Source organism: Herpailurus yagouaroundi, unplaced genomic scaffold, assembly GCF_014898765.1.
Source record: "Herpailurus yagouaroundi ecotype Mexico unplaced genomic scaffold, PumYag 195, whole genome shotgun sequence".
Taxonomy (NCBI): Eukaryota; Metazoa; Chordata; class Mammalia; order Carnivora; family Felidae; genus Herpailurus; species Herpailurus yagouaroundi.
In genome coordinates this window covers 11682585-11708917 of record NW_024412426.1, presented here as the reverse complement: position 1 = coordinate 11708917, position 26333 = coordinate 11682585, and the positions used below count along the sequence as shown (strand labels likewise).

The 26333-nt window shown below is 40.7% G+C and overlaps 1 protein-coding gene across 2 annotated transcripts in view; it reads left to right on the top strand.

Annotated features, from left to right (window-relative positions):
* The first annotated feature begins 423 nt into the window (after positions 1 to 423).
* The window catches only part of NIBAN1 (niban apoptosis regulator 1), a 156607-nt gene continuing 130697 nt past the window's right edge, over positions 424 to 26333 (top strand). For both annotated transcript variants that reach the window (XM_040446584.1, XM_040446583.1), the window contains exon 1: positions 424 to 624. In XM_040446584.1, the coding sequence (XP_040302518.1) occupies positions 570 to 624 (55 nt within the window). In that variant the 5' untranslated portion in view covers positions 424 to 569. The remainder of the gene's footprint in view (positions 625 to 26333) is intronic.

The window sequence follows — 26333 nt, the reverse complement described above, 5'->3', positions numbered from 1 at the left end:
TGTGTGTGTGTGTGTGTGTGTGTGTGTGTGTGTGTGTGTGTGTGTGTTTAGAGGGTACACAGGGGTGGGGAGCTGAAATTTTGCATCTCTAACAAGTTCTTAGGTGATGCTTGCGAACTGCTGCTTCTAGTACCAAAGGGCGTGCAAAGCAACGTCTTTAATTCCACCTCGTGACATGTGAGTGGTGAAGGTTCCAGCTCACAGAGGTTTCCAGTCACTAGGGAAATTGTGCACTCACCCCACGGTGTTTTCTCGGCTGCCCATAACCCGGGGAAAGAAGCAAAGGCCGGCGAGGAGAAGGAACCAGCGGGCAGTCTTTCCAGACTGGACGTCCCCTCGGAGCTCCCCAGCGAAGCCAGGGCGGGAAGACAGCCCCCAGGCCAGCCCACAGATCCTCAGAGGGCGCGCGCGGACCTGGAGGAGGCGCCCCAGAAGGCGGCGCCTCTCGGAGGAAGTTTGTCCTTTAACTGCAGAGCCGGGTTCGCCCTCGCAGCAACCTCCAGGAGCGAGCAGCGGGCGCCCACGGGAGCCGTCAGCGTCGCCCCGGGTGCATCGCGCGCACCGCGGCCATGGGCGGCTCGGCCTCCAGCCTGCTGGACGAGGGCAAGTGCACCTACATCCGAGGTACGCGCGCGCGGGGGGCTTGCCGGGGGCGGGGCGCCCGCCCGGGGGGGCCTGCACCGCCGCGCGGACCCTGACCCCCGAGGGCGCGTCGCCAGCCGGTGCCGGACCCGCCCTCCACCTGAGGCGCGCTACCGGCGGGCGTGGGGACCTCGGGAGCGCACGGCGCCTCGCGGGGCCAGCTCTCTCCCAGCTCCGGGGCCGCATGCCTGGGCTCGGGCGGGGCTGCGTTTCGGCCGGGGGCCCGCCGGCGGGGGATGCTCTGGGAAGCGCCGCGGCACGGTGGTGGGAGGCAGGTGCAGGCCGAGGGGTGGGGGCGCGACCCCGTTTTTTCCGCTCAGCCCGCCTTGGGGTCTGATCAGCACCTGGCCCAGAAACACCTCACCCTCGCCTCAGTTCTGGGCTCTTTCTGAACTTGCCCAAAGAGAGCCACGGGGATATCCCTCGTTTCTGGAGACTTCCCGGGGGATTCCCGGCCTATACAGCAGAATTTCCCTCCTGGTAACGTTGGCCTGTTTTTGTAAAACGCGGCGTCGGCCACATCTCTTCACTGGAACTTCATATCACTTGTGGATGATTTCATCAGAGGCAGAAAGGACCGTGTCATTATGCTCCCAGGTTACACGGTTTCTTTCCCTCTCCGGAGACGGGGGAGGGGGGGGGGGTACAAAAGAGGAACATTGGCATATTTTGTAACAGTTAGCTAAAGTAATAGATGGGGAGAAATTCATTTGGGGAGACTTTCAGACATAGTGACTCACTGGAGAGTCTGAGGCAGAAAAACAAAACAACAACATACACAAACCCAACAACAGCAACAAAAAACTTTAGAAAACAAAACAAAACAAAAACCCAGACTAAATGGAAACTGCAGAAAATCGTGACTCTATCTCCTGGGGGTATTTGACCCCATCTCTCTATTCTAGAGCAAACCTTGCCCACAACCACTACCTATTTAGTTATCTTGTGAATTTAGTATTTTTCTGGCTTTAGAAATACCTTCTAAACTAAGTATTGAACTGTACGTTTTACCCTAATTCTGTAAAGAAATGGTTAACTTCTTCCTGTTTAAGTTCTCTTTCTGGCCCCCTTAACTTTCCTGATAGGAAAGCACTTATTTAGTGTCCTTATTCCATATTTGTTTTCAGTCACCACAACATTTAAAATCATTTTAAAAGGATATCAAATCAGGGCACTTGAGAGCCATGTAATTGACTTTCCAGATTCCTGCTCTGGTGCTTGTGGAGGCAGAGAGGATCATCGACAGCCCATTCTGTCAGGGGATAAATCTTGGTCAAGTATTCCTTTGCTGTAGTTTCTTTAAAATGGGGGAAAGATGGATGGCTTATTTATATTAGTTAAACAGCTAAACTAAGGCTACCTTAGTCTTACAAATTTGGCCATGTGCTTATTTTCACCAGTGTGTAAGGGACTGAAAGAACAATGTAGTAGAACATAGTGAGGAGGGGTTTGCATTTAGTTATTTGCAAAATATGTTTAGGCCATTTATTTTATAAGACTTCCTTTCACCGCAAAGCTTAGAGACACCTAAAGTTGAATCATGGCCATCTACAGTAATCATCGGAAGTCCAGCAATGTAAGGGATTAATGTTCTTAAAGACTTCATGGTCATGACAGTTGGTGCAAGTCTTGTATTCATGTGAAAAGAAAATGTGTTACCCTTTTATTTGATTGTGAATTTAAATTATTACCCTCACAAAAGTATGAGACGGCTAGTGCACAGAAAGGACTTGTAATGAATATGTTCTGAATGCATAAAACTATAGCAGAGTGTGTGACAGTCATTACATCCACAAGTCTTGTTCAATTTTATCTCCTTATTCTTTGGGAGGACACTTTCAAGTTATGTACGGGCAGAGGGAAGAGAAGAGTTAAAGTTAGAATACCTCCAGAGAAAATGAGACGTTGCCTCATTTGAGAATACTAGTCTTGCCAAAAGAGAAAAGAGCATTGGAAAAATGCATGGTGTTGTGAATTGTTAGTGCATGAGCACATGAAGGTCATGAGACTGTGATTTCCTGATGGTTTTGAAGCTTCAGATCCCTGTAAAAAAATTATATATATGTGTATATATATACACACACATATATGTGTGTATATGTATGTATACACATATATATGTATGTGTATATATACACACATATACACACACATATGTGTGTATATATACATACATATATATGTGTATACATATATATACACACATATATATGTATCTATATACATATATACATATATACATGTATACATGTATACACGTATATGTGTGTGTATATATATATATATATATATATGTATACATATGGTCCTATCTTCTCTGATTTGCCCATCCTTTAGCCCATAAATATTCTCAAGTTTTGATTTAATTATAAGCAGAACAATCAAAAATATGACAGTAAGGTTTAAATACAATTTTATGACCTATTTCTCATAAAGGAGCTGCCAGTGAAATATTATAGATTTGAAAGCCCCTGTAGCTGATTCAATAACTTTCCTTCAAGCTTGATAAACTTTGCTAACATATGGAGAATAACTAGTCAGTATATTTGGAGTCAGTTTTGTTAACTTAATCTTGTATGTGTTATAAGCAGCTTACTTCTGGTATGCTAATGAGTCTGAATCAGCATTTGCTTTTAGACAAATCGTTTAACAGCTGCCGTTCAGTTTGTGTGCATCGAAACTTTGTGTTAACAGTGATGCTCATCACATGGTTGTTTTGAAAATACATTATTTCTTAGGATTTAGTGAATTTCCAGGCGAAGGGATATCAGAAGTATTGAGGAGTTACTTCATTTCTAAAGATGCTTTGAAAATCATTACCACACTCATGTTTCCTGGCACAGAATACATTTTTAGGATTGCTTCTGGAAACTTTCAGTAATTTCACTTGATACGATGTTTCAATTAATAAATAATTCTAAGACCAGGTTGTAATCATAGGGACAGTGTTATCTGTTAGCCCTCAGTGTTGCTTTTAGCACTGACTTAAAAGGGTCTTCTTTCAATGAGAAAGAAAGCTCATAAATTATCCAGGCACCGGTGATCAACTTAGGGCACTTTGCTCTCTTTATGCCACGTTTCCTTTTACTTTTTAAACTTTGATATGCAAAAATGAACTATAGCTTCAAAACACACAATGCCTTCCTGTTTGAGAAATAATTATATTTCCTTTTAAAAATCGCCACTGGATTGTTAATGAATCAAAACAACACAAAACAAAAAAGAACCTGAAAACTCCCTCCTAAATCCTTGCGTAGAGTCAGAATAAGTACTGGAAAATCAGTGCCACAGCTGAGAATTGTGGGAGACACGGGTCTCGGTGGGGACTGGCAGACACGTGGAGGCCTGGTAGCAGCAAGTGTCAGGAAAACCGTTCTTTTCCTAGACTTACTGCAGAGTGAGTCCCAGTTAACCTGTAAGGGCCCAATGGCTTCCAGTGAAATGCTTATCGGTGATCTGATGCTTATAAAGAAAATGAGTTTCAGCTTAAAAACAACTTGTATTTCTCATAGGGGGATTTTCTCATACTTGTACCATAAGGGTTCACATGGGTGGCAGTATATGAAATTTATGCTCAGAACAGTGTCTGGAGTGATGTCTCCACAGACAGGATGAATGGAAGATAGGGAGAACTGTACATGTTGGTAGTCTACTTAATCTAGATGTATATAGTACTAGTCTACACATTTGCCTGTTCTTCAGTCGTAATTTGTGGGTAGGAGACGGGCATAAGAACTGGTCTGATTTATATGGATATTATGACAGTGTAATCTGAGAGTCCAGTTTATGTCGCTAGAAATGGCAGTATATTGTCATGGGTAATTAGGATATGGAGCGTGGGTAGGCACGATTAGACATCAACCCAACATCTTTTCCCCATTCCTCTTTCAAACAGAACCGCACTTTTATTTGAGGACTGAATGTCCCTTCTGTAAAGCCATGTGTTACAGAGAGGCTAGCCCCACTTACGGCTTTTGAGGGGTGGGTGCAGATTGGCCCGTGCCTATCACGGTGCTGTGTTCTCCTTGCCAGTGATTATATGCGGCATGGGATTCTGATGCAGTGTGGCCAGTGAGGCTTGAAGGGAGGTTGACTGGCTGTTTCTAAGAAAGTTTTCTTCCCTTTTTAAAAGGAGACAAAGGGTTGAGACATATTCTTCCTTTCCTTCTTCTTTTGGACTTTGTTGCGTTTGAATGTGATGCCTGGAACTAAGTGGGAAGGGAGCTAGCTCAAAGACATAGCCACCATTGGGGCACTGCCAGGCCAACGTAGTCTCAGAGAAGAGAAGCTAGAGCCTGGGCACACCTTGCTGATCGCCTCTCTGTCCTACTCGTGCGTACTTTTTGTTGTGTAATATACTAAATCCTCTTTGAGTAGGGGTGGTAGAGAGTGCTGGTTATCCCCCAATATCATTCTTCCCTTTTTTTTTTTTTAAAGTTTTTATTTACTTAAGTAATCTCTACACCCAATGTTGGGCTTGAACTCATGACTCTGAGATCAAGAGTCGCATGCTCCTCCAGCTGAGCCAGGCAGGTGCCCCTTCCTTACTTTTAAAAATAATAGAACCTCTATAGGGTGCCTGGGTGACTTGGTTGGTTAAGCGACTGGCTCTTGATTTGGGCTCGGGTCATGATCTTATGGTTCGTGAGTTCGAGCTCCACATGGAGCCCCACGTGGAGCACCATGTCCAGCCCCACATTGGGTTCCCCCACTAACAGTGCAGAGCCTGCTTGGGATTCTCTCTCTCTTCCTCTCTCTCTGCACCTCCCCTGCCCATGAGCCCCTGCTCTCTCTCAAAATAAATAGACTTAAAAAAAAAAAAACTTCTAGAAGTTCTTTAGAACTTCTAAATGTTAGCTGGCCATGTGAACTTCCAGAGTAAAAATATTTCCCAGGCGTCTTTTCAACTAGATGGGGTCATGTAACTGAGTTTTGGTAAGGGGTATAGGTAGACATGTTGTATGCTCTTTCCAGAAAGTAACTTTAAAGAGAAAGAGTGTGCCCTTCTGTGTCCTTTCCTTCATACTATTGGCTAGATGGTGATGGTGGCTGGAACAGCGTCTTTCACTATGAGGTGTCCTTTTAAGAAGGAGTTCATGCAGCATGGAGTCAGTGGACAGAAGGAGCCTAGGTTCACGTGGTAGAACCTCCATACCAGCACTGAGCCTTCATAAGAGAGAAATAAAGTTCTATCTTATTTAAGCCAGTGTTATCTGTATTACTATATTCCACAGACACATCTTACTCTGATTGTCTCTAGTACTTGTGCCCCCAAATGTCATAACCAGCACACTAAGTGCTGCCTTATTGAGTCCCTTTAAGAAAAGTTAATCAGAAGAAAGTAGGAAGTCAGCAAAGATTCTGCCATTAGTATCGGTGTTAGTTCTTAATTTGTAGAAGGGAATGGATTCTCCTGGGAAGTGTGGAATTACAGCTGCCCAGGTGGGAATAGCAGGGATGGGAGAAAGAAGGAGAGGGTGCCCAGTGTAAATAACACAAAAACATATGCTGATCACATTATATTTTGACAAAAAAATCATGCCAAATGAATGCCAACCTACTGACAAAGCTAGAAGGAGTTTCTAATTAGGAAAACTATTGCCAATTGGTAATTTCTAGTGGCAACAATAACTTTCTACTACCTTTAGTCTTTCTTTAGTATGAATTGACAGTTTCTTAAAGTCATCAAAAATAAACACTAGACTGAGACAAATTAACATATTCTCCTATTTTTGTGGAAGAAACAGTGACCTTCCCTCCTGGGCTCCAATTCATGCCTTGATGAACCTCATAGAGTCAAACACTGAATCAAGATCTGGTGTCAATGAAACATTTCTTTTTTTCTATGGACACTGGCAGTGAGAGGACTACACCGTCAATGGTGCTGTAGTAATGGTAATTACTAAAATGACAATGGTGTTTCTTTTTATTGTTTTATTTATTTTTGCTGGACTACTGAACTGATTGATTGTAGTTATACTCTATTGTAATCTTTGGGAAATTCTGAACTGGGTTCCCAGGTAGAAAGTGCAACAGCCAGAGCTCAATTTATAATGGTTTCTAATCCAATTAAAATAAATGTACCATGAAAATTTCACAAAATACTCAGTGTGAATTATGGCAGTGAATTTTAATCTCCTAATCAGATTATTTATTTATTTATTTATTTATTTATTTATTGTATTTTATTTTTTAAAATTTACATCCAAATTAGTTAGCATATAGTGCAACAATGATTTCAGGAGTAGATTCCTTAGTGCCCCTTACCCATTTAGCCCATCCCCCCTCCCACACGCCCTCCATTAACCCTCAGTTTGTTCTCCATATTTATGAGTCTCTTCTGTTTTGTCCCCCTCCCTGTTTTTATACTATTTTTCTTTCCCTTCCCTTATGTTCATCTGTTTTGTCTCTTAAAGTCCTCATATGAGTGAAGTCATATGCTTTTTGTCTTTCTCTGACTAATTTCACTTAGCATAATCCCCTCCAGTTCCATCCATGTAGTTGCAAATGGCAAGATTTCATTCTTTTTGATTGCCGAGTAATACTCCATTGTATGTATATATATCACATCTTCTTTATCCATTCATCCATCTTTGGACATTTGGGCTCTTTGCATACTTTGGCTATTGTTGATAGTGCTGCTATAAACATGGGGGTGCATGTGTCCCTTCGAAACAGCACACCTGTATTCCTTGGATAAATGCCTAGTAGGGCAATTGCTGGGTCGTAGGATAGTTCTATTTTTAGTTTTTGAGGAATCTCCATACTGTTTTCCAGAATGACTGCACCAGCTTGCATTCCCACCAACAATGCAAAAGAGATCCTCTTTCTCCGCATCCTCGCCAACATCTGTTGTTGCCTGAGTTGCTAATGTTAGCCATTCTGACAGGTGTCAGGTGGTATCTCATTGTGGTTTTGATTTGTATTTCCCTGATGATGAGTGATGTGGAGCATTTTTTCATGTGTCAATTGGCCATCTGGATGTCTTCTTTGGAGAAGTGTCTATTTCATGTCTTTTGCCCATTTCTTCACTGGATTATTTGTTTTTGGGGTGTTGAGTTTGAGAAGTTCTTTATAGATTTTGGATACTAACCCTTTATCTGATATGTCGTTTGCAAATATCTTCTCCCATTCTGTCGGTTGCCTTTTAGTTTTGCTGATTGTTTCCTTCACGGTGCAGAAGCTTTTTATTTTGATGAGGTCCCAGTAGTTCATTTTTGCTTTTGTTTCCCTTGCCTCCAGAGATGTGTTGAGTAAGAAGTTGCTGCGGCCAAGATCAAAGAGGTTTTTGCCTGCTTTCTCCTTGAGAATTTTGATGGCTTCCTGTCTTATATTGAGGTCTTTCATCCATTTTGAGTTTATTTTTGTGTCTGGTGTAAGAAAGTGGTCCAGGTTCATTCTTATGCATGTTGCTGTCCAGTTTTCCCAGCACTACTTGCTGAAGAGACTGTCTTTATTCCATTGGATATTCTTTTCTGCTTTGTCAAAGATTAGTTGGCCATACGTTTGTGGGCCCATTTCTGGGTTCTCTATTCTGTTCCATTGATGTGTCTGTTCTTGTGCCAGTACCATACTGTCTTGATGATGACAGCTTTGTAGTATAGCTTGAAGTATGAGATTGTGATGCCTCCTGCTTTGGTTTTGTTTTTCAAGATCGCTTTGGCTATTCGGGGTCTTTTCTGGTTCCATACCAATTTTAGGATTATTTGTTTTAGCTCTGTGAAGAATGCTGGTGTTACTTTGATAGGGATTGCATTGAATATTTAGATTGCTTTGGGTAGTATCAACATTTTAACAATATTTGTTCTTCCTATCCAGGAGCATGGAATCTTTTTCCATGTTTTTGTGTCTTCTTCAATTTATTTCATAATCGTTCTATAGTATTCAGTGTATAGATTTTTCACCTCTTTGGTTAAATTTATTCCTAGGTATTTTATGGTTTTATTTTTTTTTAATTAAAAAAAATGTTTAGTTTGAGAGAGCATGGATACTCATGAGGAGGAGGGACAGAGGTAGAGAGAGAGAGAATCCCAAACTGGTTCCACGCTGTCAGGGCAGACCCTGACAAATGGTGAGATCATGACCTGAGCCAAAATCAAGAATTGGATGTTCAACTGACTGAGCCACCCAGGTGCCCCAGATATTTTAATTTAATTTAATTTTTTTTTTTTTGTCAGCAAAGCTAGGTGACATCATTCTAAGAAGAAAGGTACATGCAGCAATGTGCACTGGTAAATGTAAAATGAAGTCAGAAGTAAAGACAAAAGAATAAAAAACAGAATTCATATGCTACAGTCTGTTTATAGCACTTTAGAAAAACATAGGACACAAGGGCTAAAGTTCTAACAGTTCCAAACTAAAACACACACACACACACACACACACACACACACACACACAAGTGCAATACAGATTTTCTCCTTTGAAACTGGAAAATTCATTTATTTATTTTTTTTTTTAATTTTTTTTTCAACATTTATTTATTTTTGGGACAGAGAGAGACAGAGCATGAACGGGCGAGGGGCAGAGAGAGAGAGGGAGACACAGAATCGGAAACAGGCTCCAGGCTCTGAGCCATCAGCCCAGAGCCCGACGCGGGGTGCGAACTCACAGACCGCGAGATCGTGACCTGGCTGAAGTCGGACGCTTAACCGACTGCACCACCCAGGCGCCCCTTATTTATTATTTTTTTTAACGTCTATTTATTTTTGAGATTTGAGATTTAAAATTCATTTTAAAAAGAGACTAGCAAGTTGCTGCCAATAAGAAAGTGCAGGCCAGCTTATAAAAGTGCTGCTTCTTCTTCTTCTTCTTCTTCTTTGTATACATAGTATACATAGTTTTGTATACATAGTTTTTCTCACTCCGAGGAGAAAAGATTTAGAGATATGAAAGCAATTAATTCAGTTTTGCAAATTGCAAGGTCTGGGACCCAAAGAAATTTATATTTCTGTGCTTGCTATTATTTAGATGTTTATGTCTGTAGGATAAGAATATATTAAGAGTTTTAACTAGGAGCTCCTAAGCAATTTTTAAAAAGTCCATAGTCTGAAGGAATTTTGGAAGAAGAGTAAATATCTCTGTGCCAAACCATGTGGGTTTGGATTTTCTTTTTTCTTGTAAAGATATTTATTTTTTTATTTTATTTATTTTATTTTATTTTAACATAAAACACAAGCTCAGAAAATCACACAAAACAAATGTATAGTATAGTGAATCACTTTAAGGCAAATATCCATGTGGCCATCACCTAGGTCAAGAAATGGAAAGAACTTCACTAGCCATTTCAGAGGCTTCCACATACTCCATCCCAATCCTAAATCACTTTGTTTTCTCCCACAGTGACCACTATTTTCAGTTCTCTATTACTGCCTAACAAACTACCCCCAAGAGATACTGGCTCTTTAAACAACGGTTAATTTGCTCACACTTCTGCTATCTGCCCTGGCTTCAACTGGGTGGTTGTACATCTTATATTTTACAAGTGGTCATTCCTGTGACTGCATTCAGTTGGTGGATGGGCTGGTGGCCAGACTCAAATGGGAAGGCTTTCTTTCTCTCTAAGTGGCCTTTCTTTTTTTTTTTTTTTAATTTTTTTTTCAACCTTTATTTATTTTTGGGACAGAGAGAGACAGAGCATGAACGGGGGAGGGGCAGAGAGAGAGGGAGACACAGAATCGGAAACAGGCTCCAGGCTCTGAGCCATCAGCCCAGAGCCCGACGCGGGGCTCGAACTCACGGACCGCGGGGTCGTGACCTGGCTGAAGTCGGGCGCTTAACTGACTGCGCCACCCAGGCGCCCCTAAGTGGCCTTTCTACATGGTCTGTCCTGTAGGGTACTGAGGTGGGGTTTTTTTTTTGTGTTTTTGTTTTTTTTGGTAATATTTATTTTTGAGAGAGACAGAGACAGAGTGTGAGCGGGGGAGGGGCAGAAAGAAAGGGAGACATAATCTAAAGCAGGCTCCAGGCTCTGAGCAAGCTGTCAGCACAGAGCCTGATGCCGGGCTCGAAGTCACAAACCACAAGATCATGACCTGAGCTGAAGCCAGACTCTTAACCAACTGAGCCACCCAGGTGCCACTAAGGTACTGAGCTTTTTAAATGGTGGGTCAGGGTTTTCAAGAGTGCTACGGCTTCTAGAAGCTGAAAAAGCTTCTTAAGGCTTTGGACTGGAATGGCATGGGATTACTCTGCTACATTCTATTGGTTAAAGCAAGTTTTGGGACTAGCCCAGATTAAAGAGGAGGGGACTCCACAAAGTCATGAATAACATGAGTTGTGCTTCATCAGAGAATTACTTCCATAATAGACTACGTACCACACCACTAATCCTAGACTTTAGAGTAATGACTTCCTTACATTTCCTTACAGTTTTATCACCCCACAATGCCTTTTAAAACTCTATAGTTTAGTCCTGGCCACTTAAAAATACCTCTTTTAATCTGCAGGTTTCCCTTATAACTTTTTTACTTGCAAATTATCTGTAGGAGGATCCAGGCTATTTGAAATGTAGAGTTTTCTACGGTCTGGAATTTGCTCCTGGTGCAGGTCAACACGTTTCTTCTAGATTTTGTACACATTGACAGAGTGATAGTGAGACTTGATCAGACTCAGAGTAAAGACTTTTGTCAAGACTATGGGTTGTGCTGTGGTCTTCATTTGGAGGTATATAACATCTGGTTGTCTCTTCTTGTGATGCTAGCAACCATTGATGCTCATTGCCAGATCCCATGAATTCACTGGGGTTTGAAAAATTGTTATATGCTAATTATGTCATTTTGTTCTCATATATTAGCTGGAATCATTTTATAGAATGGTACTTTTTGTAATCTACAGTTTTGTTACCCCTTGTTATAGTTTGTATAGGAAAGGCAGGATAAAAACTTAATCCCTTTTATTTACCATTTTCAAGATAATTTATTGTTTTCCTGTCATTCCCCAAAGATGATCAATTAATTTATTTAAAAAATTTTTTCATTTTATTTATTTGAGAAGGAGAGAGACAGAGAGAGCAGGAGAGAGAGACAGAGGGAGAGAGAATCTTAAGCAGGCTTCATACTGTCAGCCCAGATCCTGTCGCGAGGCTTGATTTCATGACCTTGGGATCATTACCTGAGCTGAAACCAAGAGTTGGACACTCAACTGACTGAGCCTCCCGGGCACCTCAGTGATCAGTTAATTTAGAAAAATATTAATTTCAGCTCAGGTTATGATCTCAGGATTTTAGGATTGAGCCCTGCACCAGGCTCTGTGCTGAGTGTGGAGGCTCCTTAAGACCCTCTCTCTCCCTCTGCCTCTCTCCCCCCTGCGCTCTCTAAAGTAAAAAAATATATATTATTGTGAACTCATGAATTCCATTGTAATTCTTATCCTTATTGAAGCTTGAATTTCCCATCATTGGGAATGAAAACCTCTTCAAGTTGGCTCCTGAATCCTTTTGAAATTACCCTAGTAGTATTTAATAGCTTCCTTGCCATCTGGTAGATCAAGATGTTCTAAGCTCATCCTGTTTATATCCTACCCTGTACCTGGAATATGCAATATCTATAAGAAGCCTGATTTATTTTAGTGGGAAATGGTATTTCAAGATGACAGTTTGGGCCTAGGAAAGCTCATTGCAATGACAGGTTGGCCATTGTTTCTGTGCCTATTTAGTGAATAGAACTAGGAAAAAGTGTTTTCTACATTACCTTTCTATCTATTCTTTTCCTTGGTTCTCAATTCTATCACAAGATTATAGAATTAAATATCCCCAAATTTTCATTTGATGCATTCCCCCTAATACAAACAATAACCTCAGACAACACAAATACTACCACCACCAGTTATGATTGTAGAAAACAATTGAACAAATTGTTTTAAGAAGTAGTAACACAGTTTTTGTATATGCTACCCAAATTCTCCTCCAATTTTATTTTACTATGTCAGATATATAAGTATTATGTTCTGTTTTCTCATTTACTCTTGTTTTACAAGTAAGTATTATTTAATACATTGGTCCTTATATTGATGTCTCTCTGGTGTTTGAGACTCATTATCTAGTAGATGCCTTAAGAGCTCATGGAAACATAAAGAATGACAACATATTAATTTAGTGGATCAGTGGTATCACCAAAAGTCAGCTTGTTTGTATCTTTCTACTCTCTGTGCACTAGTTCTCCTTATGGTTAAAAGATGACCAGAGCATCAGAAAGTATCACATTCTTAGGTAAATCAATAGACTAAAAAGAGGACTATCTATTCTGTGAATTTCTTTATATGAGCAAACCTTTCCCAGATGGCTTACTAGGAGACTCCTTTATATATTCCACTGATCAGAATTTGGGTCACACAATCCTTCCTAAGCCATCACTGACAAGTGTATGGAATTATCATGATTTGGTTAGACTCATCCAGATTCACCCCTGGACCAGGGCTAGAGTCAAACTTCTCTGAAGCACATGGCTATAGGGAGGATCTTGGATAACTGATCAAAATCATGTTCAGTTACCAAGGAATAAGCATGAATGGCTATTAGACAGATAACCAACATTATGAGTTTTGATAAATATCATGAAGGGAATTAAAAGGGTACTGGGACAGAAAACTAATGGCACTGATAGGGCAAGGAGATGAGATATGCTTAAGATATGGTGCTCAGGAGGGTAATAAGTTACTATTCACGTGAAGAACCAGGGGGAGAATATTTTCAGTAGAGAGAATGGTATATAGAAGGGGATGGAGGAGAAGGAACTTGAAGGTCCTGAAGAACAGGTGGAATGACTGGAGTGTAGCAAGCAAGAGGGAGAAGAGTTTGATGGGAGGGGATTCCGCACAGCGCTTATTACTAACTGACTGCCATCACTACAATGTAAGCTCCCTGAAATCAGGGCCTCTGTTTTCATTCACTGCTCTATTCTCAGCAAATGCATCAACATCTGGCACATAGTTTATTATCAATAATTATTTGCTTAATAAATGAATGAAAGTTGAAAAAATTTAAAAATTTCAATGAATATCCTAAAAAATAAGGTAAGTGTTGAGTTTACAAAACAAGTTTAAGATGCAATGAAGAAATGAAAGTACTATATAAGAAATAGCTCTTGGAAATTACAAATCTGATGATCAGAATTTTTAAAAACCCAGATGTTGCTTTGGAAAAAAAAGTTGAGGGAATCTTGCAGAAAATAGAACAAAAAGATCAAATGATGACAATATTAAAAAAAAATACTTAAAGGGTCTGGGTGCCTGGGTGGCTCAGTCAGTTAAGCATCTGACTCTTGATTTTGGCTCAGGTCATGGTCTCACAATTTGTGGGTTTAAGCCTCACATCAGGCTCTGTTCTGACAGTGTGGAGCCTGCTTGGGATTCTCTCTCTCCATCTCTCTCTGCCCCTCCCATGGTCTCTCTCTCTCTCTCTCAAAATAAATAAACTTAAAAAAATTAAAAGGTCAATCCAAAAACCTTAATATGTGACTCACAGAAGTCCCACAAAAATAGGAAGACGCATAGGGTACAGAGTCTTCAGTAGTAGCGAGCAGAAGTTACCCTGCAAGACTGATTTGGACCTGCATTAATAATAAATGTAAAAGCAAACCTCAGAAGGATCAAACTGATCCTAAGTAACTTAACTGCATGCCTAAACAAAGTTCAACATTCTTTATAAAAATACAAAAAAAAATACACATTCATAAAACAAGTGAGCAAAAGAGGAAAAAGAGAGAGAGAAAGAAATCAAGAAACAGACTCTTAATTATACAGAACAGACTGATGGTTACCAGAGTGGGGGCGGGGAGGAAGGATGGGTTAAATAGGTGATGGGGATTAAGGAGTTACACTTGTCATGATGAGCACCAGTAAAGTATGGAATTGTTGAATCACTATATTGTGCACCTGAAACTAATATCACACTGTATGTTAACTAACTGGAATTAAAATAAAAACTTAAAAGGAATAGAGATACATAGTTGTTTCTAGTTGGAGTCTTCTGATGAGAACTCCAATTGAAGTATTTTTCTGTGCTGGTGTCTGGATTGGTATCATCTCAGTGTGGGAACTTTAAAGTTGACTAAGGAATAGGTGATCACTAAGGATTCCTTTATTCATCTCAGTGACTCTGTTTCATGCAATGTGAGTTCTCATATTTTCTGTAAGGGTTGGTTGATGAATAAAGAATTTGTCATAGTTATTTTATTGGAAAAAAATACACATTCAACAATGCAAAATTCACAATATCCAGCATCCAATCAAGAATTACCAGGCAAATAAAAATATCCATGACTCTAAGGGAAAAAAAATCCATCAATAGAAACTGACTTCGGAATTGTAGACATGATGAAATCAGAAGACAAGGATGTTGAGACGGCTTTTATAAATATGTTCCATATGCTAAAGCAGAGGAAAACATGAACATGATGAGAAGGGAAATAGAAGATATAAAAAATGATTCTTGTCTCCAGTCTTTAGGAAAGAGCAATATGACTACTATGTTTTTGAAGTCTGTTGGGACATCTGTTGAAACATGTAGCTGAACTATCTGCTACCAACACTCCCAGTCGACCTGGGAGAGGAGCAGATTGCAGATCGGCATGAGGAGCTGCTGACATGGGGTTGGGTTGGGTCCTGGACAGATGAGCAGGGGTCAACTCAGAAACGAAGGGAAATTATGGCTATTCTTTCAAAAAGGGCACTGTTAGTAGTGGACATGTGCCATTACTTCTGGGGCTCACACAGGGCAATTGACAATTTCTATAATTAGCTCCCAAGAATTCAGAGGGTTGCGCCCCCCCCCCCCAGTTTGGATTAAACATGTTTGTTTAAAAAATTATTTCCTATGTAAGTCATGCTTGAATGAGTTAGATAGATATGCCTGAAGCAAATATGCCTGATATGCCTGAGCAAAACAGACACAGGCTTGGAGTTGGAATGAAGATAAATTTTATTAGCAATAATAGCAAATGTGTAATATCTGTAGTATAAATATTTAAAATGTTTTTGTTGGAAAGTAATTAATCAGTGACATTAATTGAAACGTGCTACTTAAAGTAAGTAAGAATTATAGAGCATGGCTAAGACCTGTGCCTGTCAACTGGGATGTTGATTCTTAACTAAAAATGGTAACTCCTGGTCTGAGGAATGATAATGATAAAAAGAACTGTAAACACGAACATTTATTGAGTGTCTGCTATGTGCCCGGCAAGTGAATGTCTCAGAAAAAAGGTAATAGGATGCCAAATGTTCTTCCAGAAATTCCAGATCTTGTCCACAAAGCTTAAAAAAAATTGTTTTTGTTTTAAGTTTATTTATTTATTTTGAGAGAGAGAGTGAGAGGCGGAGAGAAGAGAGAGAGAATCCCAAGGAGGTTCCGCACTGCCAGCGCAGAGCCTGATACAGGACTTGAACCCACGAACCACGAGATCATGACCTGAGCCGAAACCAAGAGTCCTACACTTAACTGACTAAGCCATCCAGGTGCCCCCACAAAGCTTTTTCTTTAATGGAAAGGAGTGCTGACTTGATAGGCTTTGAATAGTGTCTTGTCCACTTTAAATGAGCTAAACTGGTAGTTTATTTCTCGGTAGAAACTGAAACATTTACTAAACCCTTGATTCCATATCTTAATTCTAAATGACTAGTTTTCGAAGTGAGTACTTCCAGTGGATAAGATTATACATAGCATAGTCCAGAAATTAAAATTCATCTAAATGTTAGCAAAACATAATGTGGAGCTTATGTAGAAGCAGGAATAGTAGGTCACTTGTAATTAACTTTAAATAAAATGGTACCTTAGGCAACTTCTTCATTATTAAAGAAAATATTAATATTTGGGAAACAAGGCTCAAAAGACTCATAAATGGAGCTTTCACATTTTAAAAACAGGCATGATCCTCTCCTGAGGACTTGTCGAATCTGAAGTTGGATTCTCTGAAGATTTTGGATGTGTCCGCTGGCTGCCTTCAGTTTCCCATGTGTAAAATGCCCAGCAGTAATGGCCAGTAAGATAAAAGGAGGTCATAAATGAAGGTGATTTAATTCTTGGATTTCCCAATCCTACACGTATGCTAATTTGTTTTTACTATCAGTTAGGGTACCAGGCCTTCCCAGAGTAAATAATTGGCTTTCAGACACTGCCATATAATACCTGTCTCACACATTTGTTCTGAGGATTAATTAATGTTTAAAGTGTTTAAACACAAAATGCCTCTACAGAAGCAATGGCATTATAATTTGTTGGGACACTCTAGTATTATAATTAGTACTAATTAGATTCTTTTCAACAGCATTTTGAATTCACAAATTACTGCATCTAAGGTATTCTTTATTCATTACGAAAGAGTCAGACACAATGGTTTCCATAGGAGCCTTTCAACAACTAGTCTCAAAATTCCACACACACACACACACACACACACACACACACACCCCTCCCCTCAAACCAAGGGAAGACAAAGCAAGACACCTTTCTAGGATCTGTCATGGGAGAGGAGTCCCAGTGGTGTGCCGGAGCTGGCTCACACTGACTGGCTGAATCTGGGCATCCCCTCCTTACTCAGAGTTCAGTGATGTCATGTTGGTAGCTTGAAATCAGCCATGCTGGATGGGTTTTTTGTTTTGTTTTGTTTTTTGTTCTTAGATCAGTTTATCAGCACATCACTGCCAGTGCCCTTCTCTTCAGTATATGGAATCTAGTTATATTCATACTCCATTGTCAGGGCCTGAAGTCAGATTTCAGTTATACATTAGTGCAGAGTGGGCTTAACTGCTGAAACTAATACCTGCCCCCCCCCCCAATCTCCATGGCTCGACGTGATAATGATGTATATTCCAGTCATTACACAATCCAATGTGATTCCATGTGGGATAGAGAAGGGGAGTGGGTCATTCAGGAACCCATACTCTTTCCATCTAGGGCATTGTGGCACGGACCCCTTTAGCAGTCTGATGAAATCTATGGATCCCTTCTCAGAGTGACATTTTTTAAGTGAAAACAAAAATACACAGAATTACAAAAGAAACCAATTTTTCTGAAATGCAGATATCGGGGCGCCTGGGTGGCTCAGTCGGTTAAGTGTCCAACTTCAGCTCAGGTCATGATCTCATGGTTCGTGGGTTCAATCCCCACATCGGGCTCTAAACTGCTGGTGAGGAGCCTGCTTGGGATTCTCTCTCTGTCTGTCTGTCTGTCTGTCTCTCTCTCTCTCTCTCTCTCTCTCTCCCTCTTCTCCACTCAAGCTCCTTCTCTGTCTCTCTCTCAAATAAATTTTAAAAATAAAAGAAATGCAGATATCAAAATATATTAAAAATCGGTGATATAATAAACATGTGCTTCTTTACTAATACATTCAGTGGCAAAGTCTCATGGTGGGCCTAATAACTGCTGTTACTTTGATGAAGTGCTATCCTAAGATGGGCAGCTAATAAAATGTGCTGTGAAAACATCTGTGATATCTATGGATGATAAAGTCACAAGTTACCAGAGGGGTGGGGTGGGGGGATGTGTGAAACAGGTGATGGGAATTGAGCAGTGCACTTGTGATGAGCACAGGGTGATGTATGGAAGTCTTGATTACTATATTGTACACCTGAAACTGATATTATGCTGTGATGTTACCTAGCTGGAATTAAAAAATTTTTTTAAAGAAATCTGTAACGGAAGTAAAACAGGAAAAAAATGTCACAAGTACCGGTAAATTCTACCGGTCTGTTGTCTCCATTCATAATTGAAGGAAATGCTGAATTTGAGTTGGAAGTTTAATAAAAATAAATATGTTATAGCCCCCCCATTCAACTTTTGGACCCCTGAATTCCATCTGCAGATTCCATAAAGGTCCACAGACCCCAGATTAGGAACCCCTGATGGGGCTCCATTATTTTTGGGGGTGGGGACAAAGACCTTAATTAGATACTCTGCTTATGTTTGCAGATAAGAGGGTCAGTGGCAGACTAGGGGCAAACGTTTTATCGTCCAAGCCTGGAGGTGCACACATCATCTCTGTCCAACTTTCCAACCTTCCACATGACACAGCTTCCTTCTGTATCTCTTCATTTGGCAATTTCTATCAGAAGTCATACCCCTTTTATGATCACCTCTTCCCTTACATCCCCTCAACATCACCCTTACATCTTAATGAATAGCTTTTCTACTTTAAATGTAGTCCCACTTGAAAGGCAGGCTGTATGTTAATTTTTAGGTAAGAAAAGTTCAAGCCTTCTAAACTTGACTATTGCGCGCTTGAAATGTGGCTCATCCAAACTAAGATGTGATGCAAGCATAAAATACACATTGAGTTTTGAAGGCTTAGTAGTCTTCAAAGAAAAGAATGCAAAGAAGTCTGCAAAGAAAAGAATGCAAAATATCTCATCAATATTATTTAATGGCGGGGCGCCTGGGTGGCGCAGTCGGTTAAGCGTTCGACTTCAGCCAGGTCACGATCTCGGGGTCCGGGAGTTCGAGCCCCGCGTCAGGCTCTGGGCTGATGGCTCAGAGCCTGGAGCCTGTTTCCGATTCTGTGTCTCCCTCTCTCTCTGCCCCTCCCCCGTTCATGCTCTGTCTCTCTCTGTCCCAAAAATAAATAAACGTTGAAAAAAAATTTTTTTTTAAATATTATTTAATGGCAATTGTATACTGAAGCGATAATATTTAGGTCTTAATGGCGAAATAAATATATAAATACATTAAATGTAAATAAGATAATTTAAAATCAGTGTAATCTCTTTACAAATTTTTTAATGTGCTACTAGAAAAGTTAAAATTACATGAGGCTCGGGGCGCCTGGGTGGCTCAGTGGGTTGTGTCTGACTTCCACTGGGGTCATTATCTGATGGTTTGACCTCTGTGTCTGGCTCTGTGCTGACAGCTGAGAGTTTGGAGCCTGCTTCAGATTCTGCCCCTCCCGCTACCCCTCCCCCGCTCACGCTCTGTCTCTCTCTGTGTCTCTCAAAAATAAACAAAACATTAAAAAAAATTATATGAGGCTCACATCTGTGGCTCACATGATATTTCTTACAGACTCCTGCTTTTGAATAAAAATTCATAGAAGATTCACAGAGCTGCAAGGGACCTTCGGATAGCTATCTAATCCAACCCCTTTATTGTAATCAGAGAGACCGAGTGAGTGGCTCCTGCCTGCAAGGCTAGTAACGGCAGATATAGGATGGGAACACAGATCTCCACGTTCCTGGCACAGAGCTCTCTTCATAAGCTATGGTATTCCAACCAAACCAAACCAAATCAAAAATCTCCGAGCTTGAAGTTTTCAGTCTAAACCAGAAGATGCTCTAATTCAGAGTTATACCAAAAACAAAAACAAAAACAAACAAACGCTAACAATGGCAAGTCTTTTCTTCATCTGATGTATTATTCAGCCTTAGGTTTAAAACTTAAGTGTAGCTTTCCCTTGCTACTGAAGAATTGCAGGCGCAGGTGAGCAGACACACTGGCCGGAAATTGACTCCTTCGGGATCCCAGAAAAAAGAAGCCCTGAGGTCATTCTCTTTGTTTCTGGTCTCCACATTTCCCTCTGTTGAATAGTTTAAGCTCATAAAGAAATGTTAATTCTTATGTCCTCGGGATTTTGTCTTAAAGGGATGGAAACTTGTGGAAACTTAGTATTCTTAATACACCACCCCTTTCTTCCAGCCAGGCGATGGCAGAGTGGATAGCAATTAAAAAGAAAAAAATGATGGACTTCCTTTTCCTTTCTTCCATCTTCTCTTCTTTGCTGCTATAATGGACCCTACCGACAACTTTATGAGGATGTCTGGAATATTTACAGACCTTTTTGTTCTCGAATATTCCTTTCCACAGGTTTTTCTCCCTCCAACTCATTCTCCCTCTGTAATGCACCACTTTTCGTGGGATTACATTTGGGCCATTGTGTCTTTAAGTAATATTTAAGATGAGTTTAGAATTAAAAAAAAAAATGCTTGCCTTAAATAACGTATTGCCAATTCCTCTTAGGAATTTTAACGTTTATGTATTTTTGAGACAGAGAGAGACAGAGCATGAACGGGGGAGGAGCAGAGAGAGAGGGAGACACAGAATCGGAAGCAGGCTCCAGGCTCTGGGCCATCAGCCCAGAGCCCGACGCGGGGCTCGAACTCACAGACCGTGAGATCGTAATCTGAGCTGAAGTCGGACGCTTAACCGACTGAGCCACCCAGGCGCCCCTCCTCTTAGGAATTTTAAATAATACAGGTGCTTCTTGAATCATATAATTTGCTGAAATTGAAATAATGTAGTTACCTTACTCAGCACTCTCTGATAAAGATGATATGCCACCTACACTCTGGGTTGTCCCATGTTTCTTTGCACTTGCATTTCCCTACGTTTCCAGTGGTCTCTAGAATTCTAAGTTCCAAGAGGAGCCATAAGGACTGCATCCTGATCCATGGTAACTTTGGTGATCTTCTTACCAACGTGTTTCATGTTTTGACATTTCTTCTCGTTAATATCGTTATTTGGCACTTTCATGAGAAAGTCTTGAGGCATACCATAACCAACTACTTTGCTTTGTTTAGGATCACCACAGCTGTTGACATCAGTGGATGTCTGAGAGAGGGAGCACAAACCCTTGCTTGTCTCCATATGGTTTTTATGAAAATATGTGATGCCCTGGGATGTGTTGATAGCCAAGCTCTGCAGTTCTCCAGAGATTTTTTTTTTAACCTTCCATTGTTCGTTAAAAGGACAAATATATACATATGATGTCTTTTGCAAATGAGTATGACCGATTAAGGTTTGTGATAAAAACTTTCAAAATGATATTTTTATATAATATGCATGTGTTCCATTTTCAGAAAAGCAGACAAAACGAACGTACAGAGCAGATAAATCTTTACAAAACATTATGAAATGCTAACTGTGCAGTTTTCTTCACTCAGTAGAACATTAGCCCTGCAGGCAGTCAACACAAGAAGCCCCGTCACTTGCTAACTGTGCAACCTTTTGCCAGTCATCTGAAACTTGGTTTCTTCCACTGTAAAATGGATAAGGGTACCACCCCAGGTCGTAAGGGTTCATTTTGCTAATTTTTGTAAAGTACTGAAAACTGAGATAGGAACAAGTCTTCTCACAATGGTTAGGTGTTTTAGCATTTACAATTGTATACTTTATTCATTCTAAAATCAAAGTAAAACATTTTAAGTAAACTGAACATCAAATAAAATCTCTTCTGTCTGGATTTTCAGTCAGAGCGCATGGGTGGCTCAGTTAAGCGTCCGACTTCAGCTCAAGTCATGATCTTGCCATTTGTGAGTTCAAGCCTTGCGTCAGACTTTGTGCTGACAGCTCAGACCCTGACGCCTGCTTCGGATTCTGTGTCTCACTCTCGCTCTCTGCCCCTCCCCCAACTCTCTTTCTCAAAAATAAACATTCAAAAAAAATTTTTAAGTAAAAAAAAAACTATCCTCTGGGGCGCCTGGGTGGCGCAGTCGGTTGAGCGTCCGACTTCAGCCAAGTCACGATCTCGCGGTCCGTGAGTTCGAGCCCCGCGTCGGGCTCTGGGTGGATGGCTCAGAGCCTGGAGCCAGTTTCCGATTCTGTGTCTCCCTCTCTCTCTGCCCCTCCCCCGTTCATGCTCTGTCTCTCTCTGTCCCAAAAATAAATAAACGTTGAAAAAAAAAAATTAAAAAAAAAAAAAACAAAACAAAACTATCCTCAGTCAACCAGTTGGAACCAGAACTGAACTTCTATCCAGTTTTTAAAATTTATGGTATGGAGCCTACCGCATGCTCCAAACTCAATAGAAAGCAGGGACTTTAGGCACAAGTATTTGAAATGGTGCAGAACTTATTTGAGTCCTGATTCTAACACTTACCATGTGACTTTGGGCTTGTGGTTAGGCCTCAGTCTTCTCATTAGTGAAGCAAGTCATTTAATTGATGAAGTCTCTCCAGAGAATCCTACTTAGGATAGATTTATAAAACCTCATGTAATACATCCACTTCTTATAGTGAGGCATTCGTTGCATGTTTTTCTTTCTAGTCATCAAAGAGGATACTCACTGTTCTATGAACTGAGATAAAACAGAGTAAACTGCTCTCCAGAGACTTCATCATGGAGGTCGGGTCGGGGGGAATACAGTAAATAGTAAGTAAATAGTGAGATAGGATGTGGTAATGAATATTATGAAGAAACATAAGGGCATGGAAGTGTTTTTTAGTGTTTGATTTATTTTTGAGAGAGCGCACGTGAGCCGGTGGGGGCGAGGGTGAGGTGGGGTGGGGAACGGGCAAAGAGAGAGGAGACAGAGGATCCAAAGTGGGCTTTGCACTGACAAGCAGCAAGCCCCATGTGGGGCTCGAACTCACGAGAACCATGAGATCATGACCTGAGCCAAAGTCAGACGCTCAAGAGACTGAGCCATCCAGGTGCCCCTAAGCCCTCTCTACCTTTTGAATGAAGTCCCAGATAGGAGTACTTAGGGGAAGTACCTCCCAGGCAGAGGAAATAGCAAATCCAAAGCCTCTGAATTTGGAAAGGAGCTTGTCTTGTCTTAGGAACAGCAGAAAGCCAGTGTGGTTAGAGAGGAGTGAGTAATGGATATTATGAGAAGAGGAGGGGCAGGGAGATAAGAGGGGTCACATCACGGAGGGATTTATAGGCCACCGTAAGGAACTGGGCTTTTACTCTGAGTGAGAAGAGACACCATGGGGGTTTTGAGCAGAGGAGTGACATAATCTGATTTCTCTGACTGCTGTGTAGACAGACTGCAAGAGGAACAAGGGAGGGAGCAGGAAGTCAGTTAAGAAGTTAGAGCTATATAATCCAGGTCAGGGGTGGCTAGGGCTAGAGGTCTGGAGGTAGTGAGAAGTGTTTGGGTTACAAATACATTTTGAATGGCAGAGCTGACAGGATTTGCTGTGGGATAGGAGGAGAAAAGTGGCTTGAAGGATGACTCCAGGATTTCTGACCTGAGCAACAGAAAGAATGGAATTGCCACTATTTGCAACAGGGAAGACTGGGGGAACACATGTGAGGGTGACAATGAAGAGTTCATCTTGGACATGCTAAGTTTGAGATTCAAGTGGAGATATCAAATAGGCAGATGGATTCATAATCATAATCATAACTGCTATTTGTTAAATGAGGCCTTTAATTACCTGCCAGGCACTTAAGAATTGTATATGTTACCTCATTTAAATCCACACAGTAATTCCTGAGATAGGTACTATTATCGTGCTCATTTTGCAGACAGCAAGACTGAGGCTCAGGAAGAGTAAATCTGTGCTTAGGTCAAATTACTAACATTTAGTGGATGGAGTTATCCCTGGAGCCAGAGCCCTGCTGTTATCATGTCACTGTAGAGCCACAAGAAGAGGAGGCTGCTCTCAAAAGGAGTTTGCTTTGGGCTTCACCTCAGTTACCCCTTTTTGTCTTAATTTTCATGGACACCTTAAAAGTTGTTGAGTTCAGGTCAGAAGTATCACTTGTTGGGGTGCCTGAGTGGCTCAGTCGGTTGAGTGTCCAGCTTCAACTGAGGTCATGATCTCATGGCTCGTGGGTTCGAGCTGCTTCGGATTCTGTGTCTCCCTCTCTCTCTGCCCCTCTCCTGCTCACGCTCTGTCTCTGTCTCTCTCTCTCAAAAATAAGTAAACATTAAAAAAAATTAAACAAAGAAGTATCATTTATTAAGAGCAGAAAGATGCTGATGACATATATTTATAACATATTTTACTTCTGAGGATTGCACATATTTTTTAGTGCCAAATACTATAATTTCAGAAGAGCAGTAAGAAGTGTCATCTGATGAAATTATTGTTTCCAAAGGAAATAAACTTGGATGCTGATCCTGTGTCCATTATTGTCTTCTTTTATAGCCGAATTAGGCACTTGGCCATGAATTTTCATTTCTAGCATATCCTAATCTGAAACTAGCTTCTTATTTGTGATGCTACTGAGCAAGGGAAGTTTTTCTATCTATATATCATGATAGCCTTTAGATGAACAAGCAGAAGTATAATCATGATGTTCTGATTTGCATAAGCATCTCCCTGACAGGTCATCAGAAATCTTTATTGTTCTCAGGTACATTTCATGGGCTGCTGAAGGCATGCATAATCATCTCTAGCAATTCATCTTCTTACCTAGTTTAATGGCCCCTATCACATAGCAGGAGAATGACGGAGCAAAAAGGCAGTGTGTCCAGGGCCCGCCTGCTTAAGAATGTGGAATAAATTACAGTGGGGAATAAATTATATTAGCTCTTCCTCATTATTCAGTTACCTTTTGCAAATTTCATCTCACTAGGCTAAACAATCCTGGATGGCCTGCAAAAAAAAAAAAAAAAAAAAATTGCTTACCTTGCCACCAACATGCTCAGATTCCTTGTTCAGCGTCCAGCTAGCAGGTGATCAACATAAAACCATCAATTTACATTAACAAAGACTCCTCTGCACTAGTGAATCGGGCTAATACAGTCACTTGAGTTGGGGTGAGTGGGGTCCTTACCTTTATAACTCTTGATTTTAAAAAACCTATTTTGAAGATAAAGTGGATAAAAAATCATTACCTTGATTGAATTGTTTTAAATAAACAGTCCACTGAATGATCTCTTTATGGCTTCTTTCTTGGCTTCCATTCAATAGTGTTGAGAGCAGTAGTGATGGTGATATTTGCTGTCTGCTTCGTAGTGCAAGAACCTTATTTACAGCTGGTCTGCCGCAGAGCAGGGACCCAAACACAGCTCTACATAATTTTCTATAAATACTGTCATCCTCAGTTTCCAGATTAGAAACTGAGAACTTTGCTACTCTGTATTATATCACAAACAATACCTTTACCACTAAATATTCTTTCTTCTAAAGCATAAGTTTCATTGGCTATGGAGGATGCTATGTTCTGTATATCCTACAATTTACTTGACCATCCTCCTCTTATTGAGCTTGTAGGTCATTTTCAAGTTATTTATTATAAAAAATATTTTAGTGAGCATTCTAATGCATAAATATTTATGTGCCTGTCTGATTATTTTCTTAGAAATTCTTCTTAGGTGTCAAAGAGTGTGAACAACTTGAACAGTTAATAGCTTTAAACCGAAAGGCATAGTGGATGTGCAGTGTTTCAGTCTCACTGAGTTTCTGAACCTCCTGGAGCACACAGTAACTAATCTGAATTCACCGTAGCAGCAGTTTTCTCTTCCGGGTTTTCCTGCCACCTTTGGATTCCATGAATATGCCCTCAATACTTGTTCATCGAATGAATGAATAAATAATTGCTTTGAACTGGAGTTCATTGAATCTAGACCTCTTTCAGAAAGAAATATATCTGAATTAGCCCATTTTTTTAAATTTTTTTTTCAACGTTTATTTATTTTTGGGACAGAGAGAGACAGAGCATGAACGGGGGAAGGGCAGAGAGAGAGGGAGACACAGAATCGGAAACAGGCTCCAGGCTCTGAGCCATCAGCCCAGAGCCCGACGCGGGGCTCGAACTCACGGACCGCGAGATCGTGACCTGGCTGAAGTCGGACGCCCAACCAACTGCGCCACCCAGGCGCCCCTGAATTAGCCCATTTTAAGTACCAAATATACCTTAAGGATCTCTTGAAAAAAATTCCATAAGCATATTTAATAGTGACTATTGTGTTTGACAATTTTTATTTCTAGGGATCCTTTCTTCTTGCCACATGTTCTTGAATATCTTGATTCTGCTTGTCCAGGAGTGGGTTGAATAACCAAATAATCTGAGAGTTCTTTTTCCACCCCCATTA